General features: G+C 28.0%; 1 protein-coding gene across 2 annotated transcripts; it reads right to left on the reverse strand.

Annotated features, from left to right (window-relative positions):
• Positions 1-9,597: 9,597 nt before the first annotated feature.
• LOC125862903 (MADS-box protein SOC1-like) lies at positions 9,598-13,452 on the reverse strand. 2 transcript variants are annotated; one of them, XM_049543028.1, is made up of 8 exons: positions 13,324-13,452; positions 12,878-13,075; positions 11,388-11,469; positions 11,253-11,314; positions 10,761-10,860; positions 10,604-10,645; positions 10,187-10,231; positions 9,598-10,022 (listed from the first exon to the last, which is right to left on the reverse strand). In XM_049543028.1, the coding sequence occupies exons 2-8, from the start codon at positions 13,057-13,059 to the stop codon at positions 9,861-9,863; spliced, it is 675 nt and encodes a 224-aa protein (XP_049398985.1). In that variant the 5' UTR covers positions 13,060-13,075; positions 13,324-13,452; the 3' UTR covers positions 9,598-9,860. The 2 variants fall into 2 exon arrangements, with proteins under 2 accessions (XP_049398985.1, XP_049398989.1); XM_049543032.1 differs by lacking the exon at positions 13,324-13,452 and adding an exon at positions 13,177-13,195.
• Positions 13,453-18,530: the final 5,078 nt, after the last annotated feature.

The raw sequence follows: 18,530 nt of genomic DNA on the forward strand, positions 1-18,530 counted from the left end.
GGGACAAACACAAATAGGACTATACTTTTACTTTACTTTTTAAATTTATGATTTGATCTATATATATATATATATATATATATATATAAAACTTTTTATAGTCTTTCAACACGCTCCTAGGGTGTGGGCCTGATTCTTTTTCATATGCCAAACACATGAAAAAAATTTTTGATATAGGTGGAGGTGAAATTCAATCACACAACATTTGTCTGCTCTGATACCATGTTGAAGTGTGTGACTATCTCATTTAAAAGTTTAAACTATTTGAGAGAATACAATTATTGTAGGGGAAAAAAGTTCGAAATATATCAACTTTGATCGAAATTGCTGTAACAATCCTAAATTTTGGGCAGGACCTATTACCCTTGCATGCATTATTTAATAGTGTATTTTAAAGACATATAAGTATCCAGCTGGACAAGTTAGTAATTATAATGATGCTATATTTATGATTTCCATGTGGACACCTATATATCTTTAAAATACACTATTAAATAGTGCATGGATAATAAGTTCTGCCCAAAATTTGGAATTGTTACACGCTTACAACAATTTCGGTCAAAGTTTAGACTTTTTTTCCTTATTGTATAGTTTTAAAACTTATACTAGGTTGTTTCTGGCTTATTTTTTAATTGTTTCCTTCCTTCAATTTTATTTGACACTATTTTTTTATTAGATTATGCTAAAATACAAAAGACATATTTATATATTTTCATAACAAAAAGCTTATATAACCACACGCCTTCTATCTTATACAAATATTTTGATATATTTAAGAACATAAATTTTTTAAAATTTCTAAGTCTACTCTCTTTCCTTTTCTTGAGGTCTCCTTCACCTTACCCCACAATGGGAAGGAAAAAAATAGTGAATATAATAATATTAATTAAATGGAAGACGAAGACATCAGCTTTTGCTAGTTTTGGTAAACCTAAAAATATAACCAAAACAGAAAAATGAGATGTGAAAGGATATTAAAAATGACTGCAAATGTTGTTAATTAAACCATGCTTGAAATCCCCAAGCAAATATAAGTTTGTAAAAGAAAAATAATATTTTCTTCGTAACCCTCTATTTTCTTAATTATTATTATTATTATTATTTTAAATATCTTTTTTTATTTCTTATTTAGTAATAATATAATTTTAAAATATCTATTTTAGTTTTAATAAAATATTTCCAATCGCACAACTACTTATTTTCTTTGTCTTTAACTTATTTGACAATATTTGACTTGACATAAAGTTTTAAAAATAAAAAAAAACTTTTGAAATTATTTGTGCGATTATAAATCATTTTATTAAAATAAAAATAAAAATCTCAAAATTAAATTATTTCCATTTAGGAAAAGATGACATGATCACAAACTAAAAAGAAAATGTCACATGAATTAAAATAAAAAGACTGCAACTTACTTCAGATCACAAGTACCAAAAATTTTAAAATTTTTATTTAATCAAATATCATCATATAAATTGAAACGAAGAAATTATGGAAATTGTACAGTATTAGAAGGAAAAGGTAATATAAGAATAGGAAAGTTAGTACAAGGTTAAATAACGTCAAGATGTGAATGTCCCATAGGGATGTGTACGTTCCAATTAGAAATCGAAAACACATTGGAGTTTTTTGTACCATCCTATATTATTATCATCATAGCTCTTTTATTCATGATGTGATATATGTTTATTTAATTATTTTTCTTCTTTATAGGTTGTGGAGGTGATAAAAGCATGTATAAATGGCTCACATTTCTTCATCCTCTCAACTTTCTTTTTCCACGAATATTAAGGAATACACTGTTTTTGTTTCCTAAAAACAGTAACCCTTGAGAATCTGTTCTTATTTATTTCTGTTTGTATTTTTTTGGATGAGGGGAGAAGAGGGAGTATTTTATTACTTCATTCGTTTTAATTTATATAGTTATAAATAATTTAATGAAAAGTGAAATAGAAATTTAAATTTTGAAGTTAAATAATTTTCCATTATGAATTAGGAGAGTGTGTCACATAATTTCGAATAGATTGGATATTTTTTTTGTGATAAGGGAGGTAGAAATTTCATTTAGATACTCAAATTATAACTTGTTTTATTTGAGCATCTTAATGAACACATAATAAAGTGTTCTTATTAAAAAGTTTTGGTTCAAATTTCATTAAAAAAATAAAATTGTATGTATTCTTAAATGTTTGTTACGGATAGATAAGTAACCATTTAAAATTTATATGTCGCCTATTTTAATTATACAAATTAGTTTTAATATAGTATGAACATTTTTCACATGTGCTAAAATATTCAATTCAAACAAGTTACAGTTCAAGTGTTTCAATCAAATTTATTAGCAAATTAAAAGAATTGTCTATTTATTAAACCTTTATTAAAAAAATTACCTAATTTTCTTGGATCCTACATAGATTGATATCGACATCCAAGTATTCAATTTTTTTAATTGTTGGCCCAAGGACGCTATATTGCAGAGATTAACTTCATGGTGTCCATAAATCAATTATACACGTCTGTACCGTGAAAATCACAAACCTAACAAGTAACAAATGTACTTATAACGTGTGTATATATATATATATATATATATATATATACACACTTATTATTATCACCTAGTCATAATTAAATTAATTTATATGTATTCTCACCTCAATCCCACCCCCACGCCCCTTTTTTTTAAAAATAATATAAGCATGGTACTATTAAAATAAAGGGGGTGGGGGGTGGGGGGCTACAGACTAGTATAAGACTATAAGGGGACATGTAAATTATTTAGACAAGATTTTTCATTGATCAATTTATCATACATATTAGGCCAACTTTTAAATGTCTGGAGTTAGGCAGTTAAATAACTGAAATTGAAGTGAGTTGGTAATTTATTTTTATAAGTTAATTTTTCCACTAAATATGTTATTCAAAAACATGTTCCTTAGGATTTATTCTGTTGGAAAACAAGTTATTTCGTGATTAATTTTCCACTTTTAATATTTTAATATTGAACGGAAGTAATGCTACAATACCAAAATACAAACTAATGGCAAAATAAATTATTTCATAATTTTGTTCCAACCAAACATGATATCAATATTTTCTCTAATATAATTTTCTCAATTGTCTCCTGTGATTTCCATGGAATCTTTACAAGGATTATTTGTGAGATGTCGCAAAACATCAATTTCAAACTTGAAATTTGACTTTAAATCTCAAGTTTATTTAAAATATAGAATTTTAATTTTAAAAATTGGCACATACTTTTAAATTATGCCAAAAAAAAGATTCATAATTTTGAATTTTGTACAAAAGACTTATGCTTCTTATGAATAGATTGTTCGTACCTTCTAATAGGATTATATTAAAGAGTAACTAATTATTGATTCATTAGACAAGTGTATCTTTGAAGAATTATGTGTATTTGAAAGTTTATAATAATATGTAATTAATAACAATCATTTATTTATAACAAATAATAATATAGAGTGTTAATTATTAATGTAGCGTTTAAAAATATTTTGATACTTCGTGTATGTTTTGTTCATTTGGTAAACTGATTGTATAAGAGATGAGAAAGTTTTATTTGATAGTTTTCAGAAATAATTATGCAGTTTTTAGGTTTATGAGAAAAATACAAATTTCAAAATTCAAATTGCATGTCCAAAATCACTTGAAATCAATTTTAATCCAATCATATCAATAATTTCAAATATAGTTTCTAGTTCATGTCCAAACCCCTACTTAATTATCAACCCCCCCCCCCCCCCCACACACACACACACAAAAATAATAATAATAATCGTACTACTACTTTTAATTAGAAATAACTAATTTTTATCCACAAATAAAACGGATGAAGAGAACTATTATTTTGAAAGTACAGATTTCATTAGCCATAACAATTAACATGTATGCTCTAAAGAGTTTTATAACATATTTCACAAACCATAGCAATTAACGCGTATTCTCTAATAGAGATACTATATATATATATATATGAGTCGCAATAATTATGAATTTAAATTTTTAAAAGATATACAAAAATTTAAATGATTTTTGAAAATTTAACAATGCCACATAAATTAGAACAAAGAAAGTAACATTTATTATTTAAATTTTATATAAAAGGTATTATAAGCACAATAATTTACAGTTTGAAATATTTAAAAGACATAAAATTTTGATTGAATCAGAAATATAGATTCTATATGTACAACATAAATTGGAACAAAGTAACCAACATATTATTTAAAAAGGGGAAACTGGTCAAAAATGTCCTCCGTTTATTGTTTGACTCAAAAATGTCTTTCCATTAATATTTTGGTCAAAAAAATACCTCTATAATTACTAAATGGGTCAAATTAACATGCCTGTTTTCGAATAAGTATATTATTATTATTCTTTTTAAACACATCTTCTTAATTAAAATATTATTAAGGAACTGTGTTCTTGTTTTCTTTCTTTTAAAATCACTTTAACAAATAAAAATGTAGGATTTTTTTTTCTTCTTAATCTCATTTTATCAATTAAAATAGAATAACTACATGTACCCTTTCGACAGATAATATATGTCATAAATATAAGATCATAGTACATCCAAAAATTAATTTATATTTATAAAAATAAAATAAGAAATATTTTCATTTTTTTTTAATTGAAGTAAGATAAACATTCGTTGATTTGACAAAATATTATTAAAAAAAGAATGTGTAAAAATAATAATATATATTTATTTGAAAAAATGCGCATTTTTTACCCATTAAATAACAATAAGAGCATTTTTGGACCAAAATATTGACGGGAAGGACATTTTTGGACCAAACTACAAACGGAGGGCCTTTTTGTTTCTTTCGCATAGTTTAAGGACATTTTTGACCATTTTATGACATACAATGTACTGTGAGTCATAATAATTAACAACTTGAATTTTTAAAAATAAATAAAACAGCTAACAGTACCACATAAATTGAAACAAAGAGATTAGCTACATATATTATTAAAAGTTACATAAAAAAAAACTATAGATTATCGTAATTACAACTTTAAAAATTAAATAAATTAACTGACTCTTCAAATTTTGCTTGTGTCACGTAAATCGAGATAAAAATAGCATTTGTTGGGCCAGTGATAGTACATAGTGGCATAGTCACATTTTATTTAGGTTGGTCAGTTAGATATTATTAGTCGAAAAATTATATATTATGTATATAAAAAAATTGTACAAAATATATAGCTCAAAAATTATTTTTCATACTCGATATTAAGTTTTGAATACCTTTAACAATATTTCTGACTTCCGCTAGTAATAAATGTTATGGATTAATGCAACTACTTGTATTGGGAAAAATTTATTAATACACCAACAAAATTGCACATGTATATTTTGTGTACGTCAGTAGGGTATATAACAGCGAAAGAAGACGACGTAACCAATTGAGCACGAAACATGTTAATTATAATTGTCCTCATGTTTGCCATGTACTGTTGGCGCCTATATTTTTTTAATTAATGGAATAATATTATTTGCGAAAAAAATCTTTGAGAAATATTGAAAATACTCTTGATTATTCAAAAGAACGGTTAAAAATATATTTTCTGTTTTAACCCCAGAAAGACTAATAACCCCCTGGGCTCATAATCTACTAAGGGACGGTTTGTATGAGCTTATAGATAAAGATTTAAAAGTATTAATAGAAAATATCCTACTTTTAACTTTTGTTTTATTTTAAAACTTTCCAAACATCTTCAAAATTAAATAGATGTTTAAAAGTAAAAAACATCTAAAAATAAGTCAATTCAAGCGGACTCTAAATATGCTTTTAATATTGTTTATCTATTAGATTTAACAAAAATAAGAAAATACAAAAGTATTTGATTGGATATCTAAAATTAATGAGTAAATTAAATGATGCTCAAAAGTGGTCCCAAAAAATAACAAAACCTTAGTACAAAATTAGGAAAAATTCCAAAAGTAAGTGGGCACCCAAACAGGAGGTAGTGGATGGTGGTGACAGGTGTCGGCACGCCAACCAACTTTATTTTAAATAAACTATAAATTACTGTACTATTATATCCCTTATTAGTACATTAATCGAAAAAACTTTAATTTTACATAAATTAAAATTTTTAAAAATAATCTCGAGAAGCCACCATGTTTGCTACTACCCAGTGCATTTGTTTTTTTAATAATTCAATTTTTTTAAAAAAAAAAAATCTCTCTCCGGGACCAGTTAATTATAATTTATATATATACTTATGTTAATCTTCAAATATTAGAGATTAGGTGAGTGTTTGACTAATTTAATTCCTTTTAAGGAGGATTGCTAACATCACCTGATGCGTACCTTTTTTGGCAACTTATCATGTTTAATATTTTTTTACGCACAAATTGACCTCTCTATTCTATTCGTCTTAATAAATTTTGAAAGACTATTTTACCCTTTATTTCTTCAATTCCTATTTTTCTTCCTTTGTCAAATTAAATTGAAATTATCAAGGAGTTAAGTCTACTAATCAGTTTGACCATGTTTGTGGAAATCAAATGAGTTTTCTTTTGTCTTTTAAAATTATTCTTGAAAATAAACTCTTAATGAAGAAAGGAACAAGAATAATATATTGGATAATTTCGAGCACTTGGAGAGTCATATAGATTTTTGGATATTTTAGGTATGAAATGACTAACTAGATTGTTTGACGACGTTATTTTTAGGAAATAAAAAATGTCGAATAATAAATGAGAAGTACAATGATTTTGTTATATAATTAAGAATAAGGGTGATATTCAGAATTGCAACAACTATAGGAGTATCAAGTTGTTAAGTTACACTGTCAAAATTTGAAAGAAGGTGGAGATGGGATGAGGACAAAGAGAGGTGTGTCCACTGAGAATCAATTTGGATTCATGTTATGATGTTCGACTATAGAAGTCATACATCTCATACGTCAGATTAATGAAGCATTAATAGTACAGGGAGAAGAAGAAAAACTACCTATGATATTCATTGTCCAAGAAAAAGTTTATAATAAAATCCCAAAAGTGATCTCCGAAAATGTTTGGGATCTAAAGGTGTACCTCTAACTTTCACGAGATAATTTTATTGACATACTAATGATAATATCATGTAAGAGTGCTATATTGACATTTCACGAGATAAATTTAATTGAAACATAGAAAAATATTACCTATCTTGCAACTTTGATGATAAGACAGAAGTTTTAACCTAAAAATATAAAAATTGTTTATTACTGTTCCATCCATCAATTCTTTAATTTTCATATGCAAAAATTGACAATTTTCAAAAGATAATTAAGTTCAACGTCATAGATATGACCCTATATACAGGATGATTAAATTACAACCGTAAAAATATTAAATTGCTAATTATATTTACTATTTAAAAATAAAATCATCTTTCTATTACTCATTAATACATTTCTTGGCCTGCCGTCCAAATTAATTAACACTTTTAACAAAATATTAAGTAGTTTTATAATTTGTTTTCCAGAAAGTAGCTAGGGTTAATCTTTACAAACATTTATAAAATGCGCATTTTTTTTCCAATTTGTAATTAAAATTTGTTTCTCATTAGTATTGAATTGGTTCCCAATTGACTCTAGATAGATCGCATATCTCATTAGTCATTAGTATTCCCTTGGTTCAGTTTTACTTATTCATTGTTTTTAAAATATATTTTTATTTTTACTTGTCATTTTTAATATATTAAAATAAAATTATTATTTTTTCTAGTTTATCCCAACATGATTAGTTACTTATTTCAAAAATCATTTGTCAAGACTTAAAAATAAATTAATTAAGATTATTATAGAAAATGCGCATATTAATCATTGTTTCTTAAGGAACATGTAAAGTTCAAAGTAGAAAAGTAAAAGTAAACAAAGAGTAATTTTTTCGGTTGATTGTGCTTTTACTATATCCAAGTTCATGGGAAACAATGACATTTATGACAGAATCTTGTTAACTCTAAACGAGAAATATTTAAGTTGTGTGTTGGATAAAAGTATTTGGTTGAAATTGAAATGGAATATTTGAATGTGATTAGAGAAAAGTTAAAGTTAAGTAAAAAAAGTTTGCATAGTAAGAGGGGTTTAAAAGTTTTATTTTAATTTAAATAGAAGTGTTTCAAAATTGGGATTGGAATAATTTAAATAGAAATGTTTTGATAAAACTAAACTTCGTGTAGTATAAGAATCGAAATGGGGATGACATATGAACTATGTATGTTACATGTGAACAAAACTCAATTTCTTAGAAATTATAGTATAAAGGGAGGAAATTAATGTTGCTGCCTGATAGATAAGAGAGAACGTAGGTATGCGAACAAAATTTCAAATTGATAACTTCAAAAGAAAAGCAAACTAATTATTAAATTTAAATTGTAGGGATATACTAAATAGTGTGAGACCTACTAGTGAAAATTATAGGAATTTTAGTACTATATGTTTGCATTCACTCTAATAATAATGAGGTGATTTGACTCTCCTAGCTACTTTGAACGTTCTCATATAAAAATGTAATACAAGTAATGATTAAGTTTATGACAAGACCATGGGAGTTTTTATATTTAGTGTTGGGAAAACATCAATATATGTCAAGTACTAGTATATACGTGTCATTGCCAATGAGAAATCGAAAACAAATTATATACCTCTTATAAAATTCACTCCAGAGCGTCAAGCTCACTAGATTCTTATAACTGTGCGTGGGGGTGGAGACGTATCTTATATTATTGTAATAAATTTATTTGAGACTTGATTTGATTTAAATAATTAATTGATTAACTCTGTATTACTCCAATTTTATCAGAAAAAAGACCTAGTTGTAGCAGAAAACATTTTTGAGAATACTATGATATGCTATAATAAATCAAAGAAAAATTGATGAAAATACTGTTATCATGTGGTCAACTAAAATTTGAAAGTAAAGGCCATGTTCAAAAGTGGTCCCTAAATCGCCAAACCTTTGTACAAAATCAAGAAGAAAAAAAAGGCTTTCTAATGTAACAGAAATAAAAATAAAACCTCTGTACGAAATTTTATATGAATATGAAGAAGAAGCAAAAGATGCTAAAAATAAGTGGATACCCAAACAGTCCGTTACTTACGAGACAGATGTCAGCAGTACGATTAAACTAAGGGTCTAATCCCCTCTAATTCATCTAGCCAATGGTTTCGAGGTTGTTATGGGATGGATAAAATCTCTTCGCCCACGATAAAATTTTTTGACTCCAAGTACAAAAAGTTATAAACTTTATATTGAGAACATTTTTTCTTTTAATGAACCTTTGAAGTGAATTGAATTAAACCAATGACTATCAAATACCAAAAACTATACCTTAAAAGTTACATATATCCATACATAACATTTTGATTATAGGTTTTATTTCTCTCTCCAGGACCAATAACAACAATTATGTTGATTGCCTAAAGTAGACGTGTAGTTGGTTAGTTTATTACTTTTAGAGTTAAATGTAATTTCTTTCTAGTTGTTCGATAATGTATATTATATTATATTATTGAAGTAGAGAAAGAAAATATAATATGAAAGTTTACTGATGAACATCATAAAAGAAAGGAGCTTTATTAAAGTGAAAGTAAATGTAATACTACATCATTTCAAATAAGTACAAATTGCATCTCAGAAGAGGGGATTAAAGTTAAACTCCATCTTAATTAAGAGAGAGATTAAGCCCACTCATACATCTCCAAAATAATTAAGCAGATGAGAATACTAGTTAGTTTATACTTGATAATTAGTCAAAATTTACACATATTTTAAATTGAAGTACAAAATAAGGGCACATGAGAGCAGTTCTGCGATCTTGAGTGGTCCGACAACGGACCACTCAAGACCACTCAGGACGCCTTATTCTGGAGTCATGATGATGAGGTTGTCCGATAAACAATTCAGTCTCCACATCTGATTTATCGCTACCACCTTCTATACAAATTACTACTTCTCTTTCTTTCTCTCCACTTGATTTTCCTCTCTCTTCATCCCCTCCAAACTAATACAACAATGAAAAATACTCAAATCAGACGCATTTATTTAAGTCATATATAATTGAATATCATAAAGTTCGAAAAAAAATAATCAAATGTATAGATCTGAAGTTTGGTTTGGGAGTCTAGACTATGTGTATGACTCAAAAAAAGGAAAAGATATTTGTACCTTTAGCTCCCTCAGCATCATATTTTCAGCTGTAAGGGATCTCTCCTGGATAATATATTACACAAGAAAGTAAGAAATAAATATTTAGCGTAAGTTACTAACAAATTCTTGGTAGACAAGCATAACAAGCAACAAAATCATGATCACTTATAGGCTATGGTGTTCGGACTCTCTAAACATATTTCCACACTCATGACTGATCCTCTAAAAATAGACCCACGCATGCAATGTGAGAGTCAGGATTTTTCACCAACGACACATATATATTTAAAAAGGTCAACCTTAGTATAGTTTTCTAATGAACCTATACTCTGACCATTTATGCACGCGTTGGCATGTTTAAGAGTCTGAGCGACCAAGCATATAGGATAATTGGCATTATGCATGTATGAATTGTGACAATGCAACTAGTCTTACCCTTTCTTTCAATCTTTCCATTTGTTCCCTAAAGACTTGCATCTGAAAACAAGAAGAGAACGAAAAATGCGTTACAAGTAGTTACTAATTCCATAAATTTCAAAATAGATTATAGAAAGTTATTAAGCATGCTTGTAATTGTGTGAAAAAATTAAACCTTTCGAGCTCTGATAGTAGTGACACTCTGCTCCAATTGCTTCTCTATTTGTTGTACTTCTTCAAGGCTGCATGATCCTAAACCTTCTCCCAAGAGTTTCCTGTGTTTTGCATGCAAATTGCCATTTAGAAGATTGAAAAGGTCTTTCAAAACTTCTCTCAATTAATGTTGAGACATAGAAAAAAATACTTGCTCTGTCTCAATTTATATGACACCCGGTCTTTCTTTTTTAATCCATCGCCAAAAGAAATGTCATATTTCCTCATTTAGCAACTATTTAATGACACCTTCTCCATTTCACGCTTATTGTGTCTCACTTAACACTTTATTGTGAAGAAAAGTCAACTAAATGTGACTTTAATAAGGGCAATTCGATAAACATAACAAAGTCTTTCCTTTATTCTTTTAACTCCATATCCCAGTCAAATAATGTCACATGAATTGGGACGGAAGGAGTAGTAAAAATGAAATAACAGCTATATATAATTGAACCTTTTAGATGATTCCAGTAGCTCTATCTTCTTCATCAAACTTGCTGTCTCTTGCTTAGTATTCTGCATTATATGCATATATAATGTAAGCCTTTAATTATTTACTTTTTTGCAAATGCACTAATTGCATATTTACCTGAATATCCACAGATTGATTTACATCAGGTTGAACTTTATCTTTAGTATGCCTCTTATAGCGTTCAATTACCTCCGGTACGCTGCCAATTTTGAACAACACTTACATATTAATTATCAACATATATAAGCTAGCATTCGATAACGAGTAATTGCATTAGGGTTCAAATTTCATCAGAAACAATATAAATGATTTGGTGGTAGAATAATCATGATGCACGCAAACTGACACCAATTCACACTTAAAAAAAAGGGAGGAGACACGCACAACTACCAATTATTCTCCTAATAATCTCTTTGTTTGTAGTTATGGAAGCATGCCTTTTACTAGGAAGTCAAAAGTTATGGGTAATAACATGGATATTCCATATATTAAGAAAGAAAATAAAGATTTTACTGACAGAAATATATAATATAGTATGATATATCATACATAGAAGCACAAAAGGCATAGTGATTGATGTCCGTACAGAAATAGGTAGTTGTCAGCTCAAAAGATTCTTAAGGTGGCGTTATAATGGGAACAGCCCAAGAACATATATAGAGCATGAAATCAACTAGTACTACTATAACTTGACAACTGGCTCCCATTTATACTTCAAAAAAAAAAAAACACTTAATTTAAGTTCACACCATATACCTCTTGACCATTTATTCTAAGCAAATCTGAAAAATAAGTGGATTTCTTACCTAGAAATGAAGATTATGGGCGGCGCCGTGCTGAGAGCGAGCATTAGAGGATAGTGAAGACACAATCAATAATATATATGACATTGGTACTGAAACTTATTTTTATTCATTTTTTTTTTAGAGAAAATATTTTCAAACAACTTTCACGATTGAACATTATAAAAAAGTTAATATTTTCTTTTGTACCGAACACACCCTTAAACCAAACATGAGATGAGGATAACTAGTACTACTAAAACTACAAACAAGATAATTGTACACTTTCTATTGTCTAATATAATTACTCAAGGAAAACTTAATTTGGTCCTATGAGATTTAACACTATTATTCTTTTTTTAGGTTAGAGGAACCAAATTACAATATGATTACTTACTATGTTGTTAGTAAAATGTAGTAATTTAAGAGGAATCTTTTAACTAACTAGGGTTGAGTTTCTAAATAGGCTACAGTACTAACCTCTTCATGAAGGTACTTAGCTTAGCTTGGAGAAACTTTTTTAAGCAAGAATTAGAATTTGTTTAACCATTGGGTAATTAATTAATTAATTAATTAATTAAAAGGGCTTGGATCTACATCTACATCTATAAATAGACTTATATTTACATCGATCTTTTATAGTTTGTGATTTTCCAGGTACAAATATGAGATCTGATGCGATCTGCAAGAAAATTTGTAACGATGCAATAATGTTTAACATAAAATGCAATATAATCTTTAAGATGAAGCTAGATTTATGTAAAATGATAGAAAATTTAGCAATAAAATTAAAAGTAAGAAATATATATGTTAGTATTTAATTACCTGGAGCTAGCAAATTCATATAGTTTTCCTCTTGGAGAAAAAATAATCAATCCAACTTCAGCATCACATAGAACAGAAAGCTCAAAAGCTTTTTTGAGCAAACCATTTCTTCGCTTTGAGAAAGTAACTTGTCTACTTGTCGTGTTCTCTATACGCCTCATCTGTGTTTTCCCTCTCACCATCTCTTTAGATCAATCCCTTTATTAAAAAAAAAAACACAAATCAACGAAAGATTAAATAACCTAGAAATTAATTAATTCAAGTCCTGATGAAGGTAATATTATTGTAATTCTAAGTACCAACTTCACACAAGAAGAGATTATAAGGATGTTTTTTGCAAGTTTAAGGAAAAGAGAAAAGCATCAAATAGAAGAAATGAGGCAAGAAAAGGTAATAAGTTAAGGAGTAGATAATAAGATAGTACATGTATAGCAATGAGGACTTACAAATATAGAAAAATCTCAGACAAGATTTTGGTTGCAAAAGGACTATTGGAGCTAAAATGGAAAGACACAACACACTTACAAATGTGAGTGAGTGAGAGAGAGAGAGAGAGAAGCAAAGAGAAAAAAAAGTGAAAGGGGTAAGTAAGTAAGGGAAATGTACAAAGTTTGTTGTTTGATTTTTAACCCCAATTTATTATACTCCTGCTCTCCAGTTTATATGACTTACTTTCTGTTTTAGCTAGTCTCAAAAGAAATAACATATTTCTATATTAATAATTTTAACTTTAAAATATCTATTTATATAAACATCTATCACTTATTTAAATCACAAATTTCAAAAGTTTTTTTAAATTTTTTTATGTTAAATCAAACTAATTCATATAAATTAAAATGGAGGAAATATACATTATCAAAAGGAACAAAGGGCCAAAGGCCACACACTTCTATTTCTTTCTTTTTTTTCTTTCATTTTCTTGAAGTCTTTTTCATAACCCCACTATGAAAAAGAAGAAAAAAAAAGACCTCAACGAATAATATAATTGGAATGGTACGTAGTAACAAAACCCTCACCCTTAGCTAGTTTTGGTAATCCTAAAAAGTTAACTAAAAACAGAAAAAAGTATCAAATATTTATTTTTTATTTTTGTAAAAAATTGAGTAAAGAAGGTATAGTCCATAAAAATAGAAATTAAAGGTGGTACACATGTTTGGAAGACATCAAAACCAAAAAATGAGTAAGTACGAACCAATCAGATATCGAAAACGCATTGCTTCTATTAAATACTAGATAATTTAAAGGCCTGTTAACGGGTTAACAGGGTTCGACATTACAATATTATATATATTTGTAATAGAAATTTAATGAGTTTTCGAAAAGAAAAATTATTATGATATTTTCAAATAAACATGATAAGAAATAATAATAATAAAAAATATCACATGCTCCAATGATTGTTTTAACATCATGTCAAACATGTATATTCGAATTGAATAATTAATTTAATGATATTTTTTTCTATTTTATTTGAAAATTATTCAAGAGAATATATTAAAATTACGAGTCTCAAATATATTAACAATTTTGATAAACTATATGAAGCAATCAAGTCTGTTGATCCTATTAATTTTGAATACACTTAAAATTTGTTTTATAGGTGTTTAACAAACAAAATAGTGATCTACTTGATGAAATTTAGAATGAATCATCACATTCTTTACAAAGTGATAAAAGGATAAAAAAAGTTATGACTTTATATCTTGTCTTTAAATTCACTAAAATTAGGAGAACAACTTAGTATAGTAAGGTTTTTTTTTCTAAATTAATTTATATACCTGATGAATGATTGTTTTACCTCAAATAACGAGAATTTAAAAATATTAAGAAAAGTTAATATAATATATATTGCAGTAATTTAACATGAGGTAGTTAAAATAATAATTTATATAACTTGCTTAAAATGATTTTAACTGATGTTAAAATAATAGCAATAAATAAATATATGTTTCTCAATAAATTATATAATGATATATATGTTACGTGAAGCTTTGGGATTATACATAAAAAGAGAAATCAAGTAAATTAGATACTTCAAAAATTATCATTACAATCCAAAAAGAAAAGAAACACCATGAAATTGAAAAGTCTAAAGAGAACCAAAGGAAAAGACATAACATGCTCCAAAATTGTTGAAAATTTTGTTCTTGAAGAGCTTACTCACTGGTTCCATTCCTTATGAATTATGCCTTTTGAGAATTGCAATTGTGATTGATATTGAATTTAACATGTTAACTGGACCATTATCATGTTCATTAGAGTGTTTGAAAAATGTGGATCAGTTGAATTTTGCTGAAAATTTGTTACATGGACAAGTCCCATAAGTGATGTGTTCGAAATAACGAATTTTATTTTGTCTTATAATTATTTTACAAAAGTAGGGCCATTATGTAAGGAATTGATCAAAAATGAAGTTCTTAATATTGAAAAAAACTGCATTATTGGTCTTCCTAATAAGAGATCTATACCGAAGTGTGTAATATTTATGATACAAATCAGAAATAAAGGACGAAAAATTTATTGGTACAAGACATGAGAGGGGAGAGAATTGAGGAGTGAATGAAATGAAGAATGAGTTAGTGTCTATTTATTTGTGTCGTAGTTAGTTCTAGAAAAATCTTATAATTTATAGTTTCTAGAATAATCATGTAACTTATGGAGGAAATTTAGTCACTTGAAAAAATATTTTGACAAATTTAAAAATAGAATTTATAGAATTTTAAAATAAAATATATATGAAATGATCATATTATCCTCGATCGTCCGCAACTTCATATTTCTATATAATAAAAAGATATCAAATTTTGGCCGGACAACTTTAAATTTAAATCAAGCTTACATTAGTTCACTATTCAGAATAATATGTTTAAAATCAAATAAAGTAAAAATTTGATTATATAATTGAATTAAGAACTACTCGTTTATAATCTAGTAAACATTTTTAGTTTACTTTAAATGCAAATATACCATCCTATTCATTTTATTTGTAAAGTTACTTTTTAACATCTTTTAAAATATATTTTTTTTAAATATTGAAACTGTCACGACCCAGACAATCGTGAATGACACCCACACTAATCCTCCGGTGAAAAAACCATTCATACTAATTAGCAAACCAACTTAATCAAAATACTAAAGCATTTAAGGTTACAAAAGCAAGTTTAATGTGAAGGAAAAGATAGGGAGTTCCCATAAACTCCAACAAAAGTTTAACAACCAAAACTAACATTGCGAAAGTAATACCTAGAACCTGAAAGTCAATGTACCAAAATTCTAACAAGATCCAGAAGTCAGAAGGGGTACCACCCCAAACTAACATAGGAATAACTAACTAGAAAGTCTAAGTCCAAAAATATGGACTTTAAACGAAAGAAAACTCATGACAACCCAGAAAAACTGACTCACCCTTGAATTCAAACAATAACTGATCTTCTAAGCGTGGTCTGTCAATAGCCGCCTGAAGATGCTCCGTACTCAAGAAAGAAAGAGTAAGTGCAGTATCAATACACAACCACAGTGTACTGGTAGAATCACACGGTTATACCACTAAGTGCAACATACATAAGCCATTACAACATAATAATAACATGCATACACCGAACATATAAAATATTAATATCATTTATGAACAACGATCAAATTCGCAATTCTCAATTACACAGTTATGCCAAGTCAATAGTCTTCTCATGAAACCCAAACCTAAACTGTTAGCATGCCGGTACGTGGTATCCGATCCAATGTTTATATCGGAATATGGCAACCGATCCCATATTTATGCTGGAACGTAGCAACCGATCCAAGTTAGTGTGTCGGAACGCAACACCCGATCCATTCAACAAGTCACAATCACAATCATAAAGTACATTCTCATAATCATACAGTCATGATTCATGACATTCATCTATTCTCATTTACAATTAGTGTGATCAATAATACAACATTCGCATACATACATGTATTATAATGAAGCAAGAACAAACATACATCACACAACATGAAATCACAACCATCACCTACCTCAAACAAGCTTGAATCCCCTAAGAAACTTGATTCTTCCCTTTTCGAATCCTTTCCGCTTGTTCTTAGTCTACAAACAATCAATATAATGCTAGGATCAATAAACAAGACTTAATTACACGAAATAAAGTCAACATTATCAACCCATGATCCCCATACCCAGATTATGACTTTTTCCACCATAAATTCCAGATCAAAACTCTCCCCCATCGATAAGTACCCATTAGATTATGATCTACAGATCGAAAAATGAATTCGGGGAGTTAAAACCTTACCTTTAGCCTTAAGAATGGTGAAAAACCGTCAAGAAAGCACTTGGGGTCGTCTCCTAACTCTCAAAGTCAAAAAGTGAAGAATAAAATGTTTTTGGGTTTATTTCTGACTTAAGTCACGCCTATCCCTCCACAACAGTACTTACCCCGCTACAGCTGCCCCGCCCTGGAGAAAATAATCCCGTCTTAGCGGCTTGCACGGAACCAGTGAGACAATTTAAGAATTCGAAACTCCCATTTCACAACACACCTTCAACCAACTACACTCAGAAACTATCCGTTCACGCTAAGATCTGTTTTGGGAGTTCTACTCAACCGAATTCAATTTCGTAAAGTCGTACGGGTTCCTTAACGTCTTAGCTATCTACTCATGTGAATAATTTGATCACCCAATTGTTACCAGATTTCCCTAGACCTTACTGACTCCGATTTCGTCCAAATCTGGACTAGGTTGGAAAATTCCAAGTTACTACAAAAAAAATTTCATGCCCAAAATTTTTTCCGTTGACTTTTCTATTACGACAGGAACACGTCGTTACAAATACTAATTTTATTTATTCTTTAATAATCAATCTAATATATATTATTAATTTATCACACTTATTCCTTTTTAGGAATATTAATTAGAGCCAAAATAAAAGTGAAAATAATTAATTATATTTTTAAATAATGATTTTTTATATTAAAGTAGGCATTTTTAGTAAGTATAATGAATAAAAAATATATTAAGAATTAAAGTAAAGTAACAGTAAAATAGAGTAATGAATAGATATCACAATAACTCATAAAAAAGTGAAGAAATAACAAAATGAGTTTTTTTTTTTACCCTCCCTAAGAGCTCCCACCTCTTTTGCTCCCTTGGTGACTCGAACTCACAACCTTTGGGTTGGAAGTGAGGGGTGCTTACCATCCGAGCAACTCCCTCTCGTCAACAACAAAAAAATGTTTCTAGAACTATTTAGTTTTCTTATTATCATTCTTGGTAGATTTTTGTTTGTATGAAGTTACATTTTTACCTTTGATCATCATTCACTTCATATATAGAAAGATGTTTCTAGAATTATTTATTTTTCTTGCTGTCTCTCTTAATAGATGTTAGAATGAAATTACATTTTTATTCTTGATCGTCTTAAATGCAAAGATATCATCCTATTCATTTTTATTTGTAAAGTTACTTTTTAACATCTTTTTCTTTAATTTCAATCTAATATATATTATTAATTTTATCACACTTATTTATTTTCAAGTATATTAATTAGAGCCAAAATAAAGGTGAAATGAATTAATTCATAATAATTTTTTATATTAAAAGTAGGCATTTTTGATAAGCATAATGAATAGAAAAAATACTAAGAATTAAATTA

Source organism: Solanum stenotomum, chromosome 1, assembly GCF_019186545.1.
Source record: "Solanum stenotomum isolate F172 chromosome 1, ASM1918654v1, whole genome shotgun sequence".
Taxonomy (NCBI): domain Eukaryota; kingdom Viridiplantae; phylum Streptophyta; class Magnoliopsida; order Solanales; family Solanaceae; genus Solanum; species Solanum stenotomum.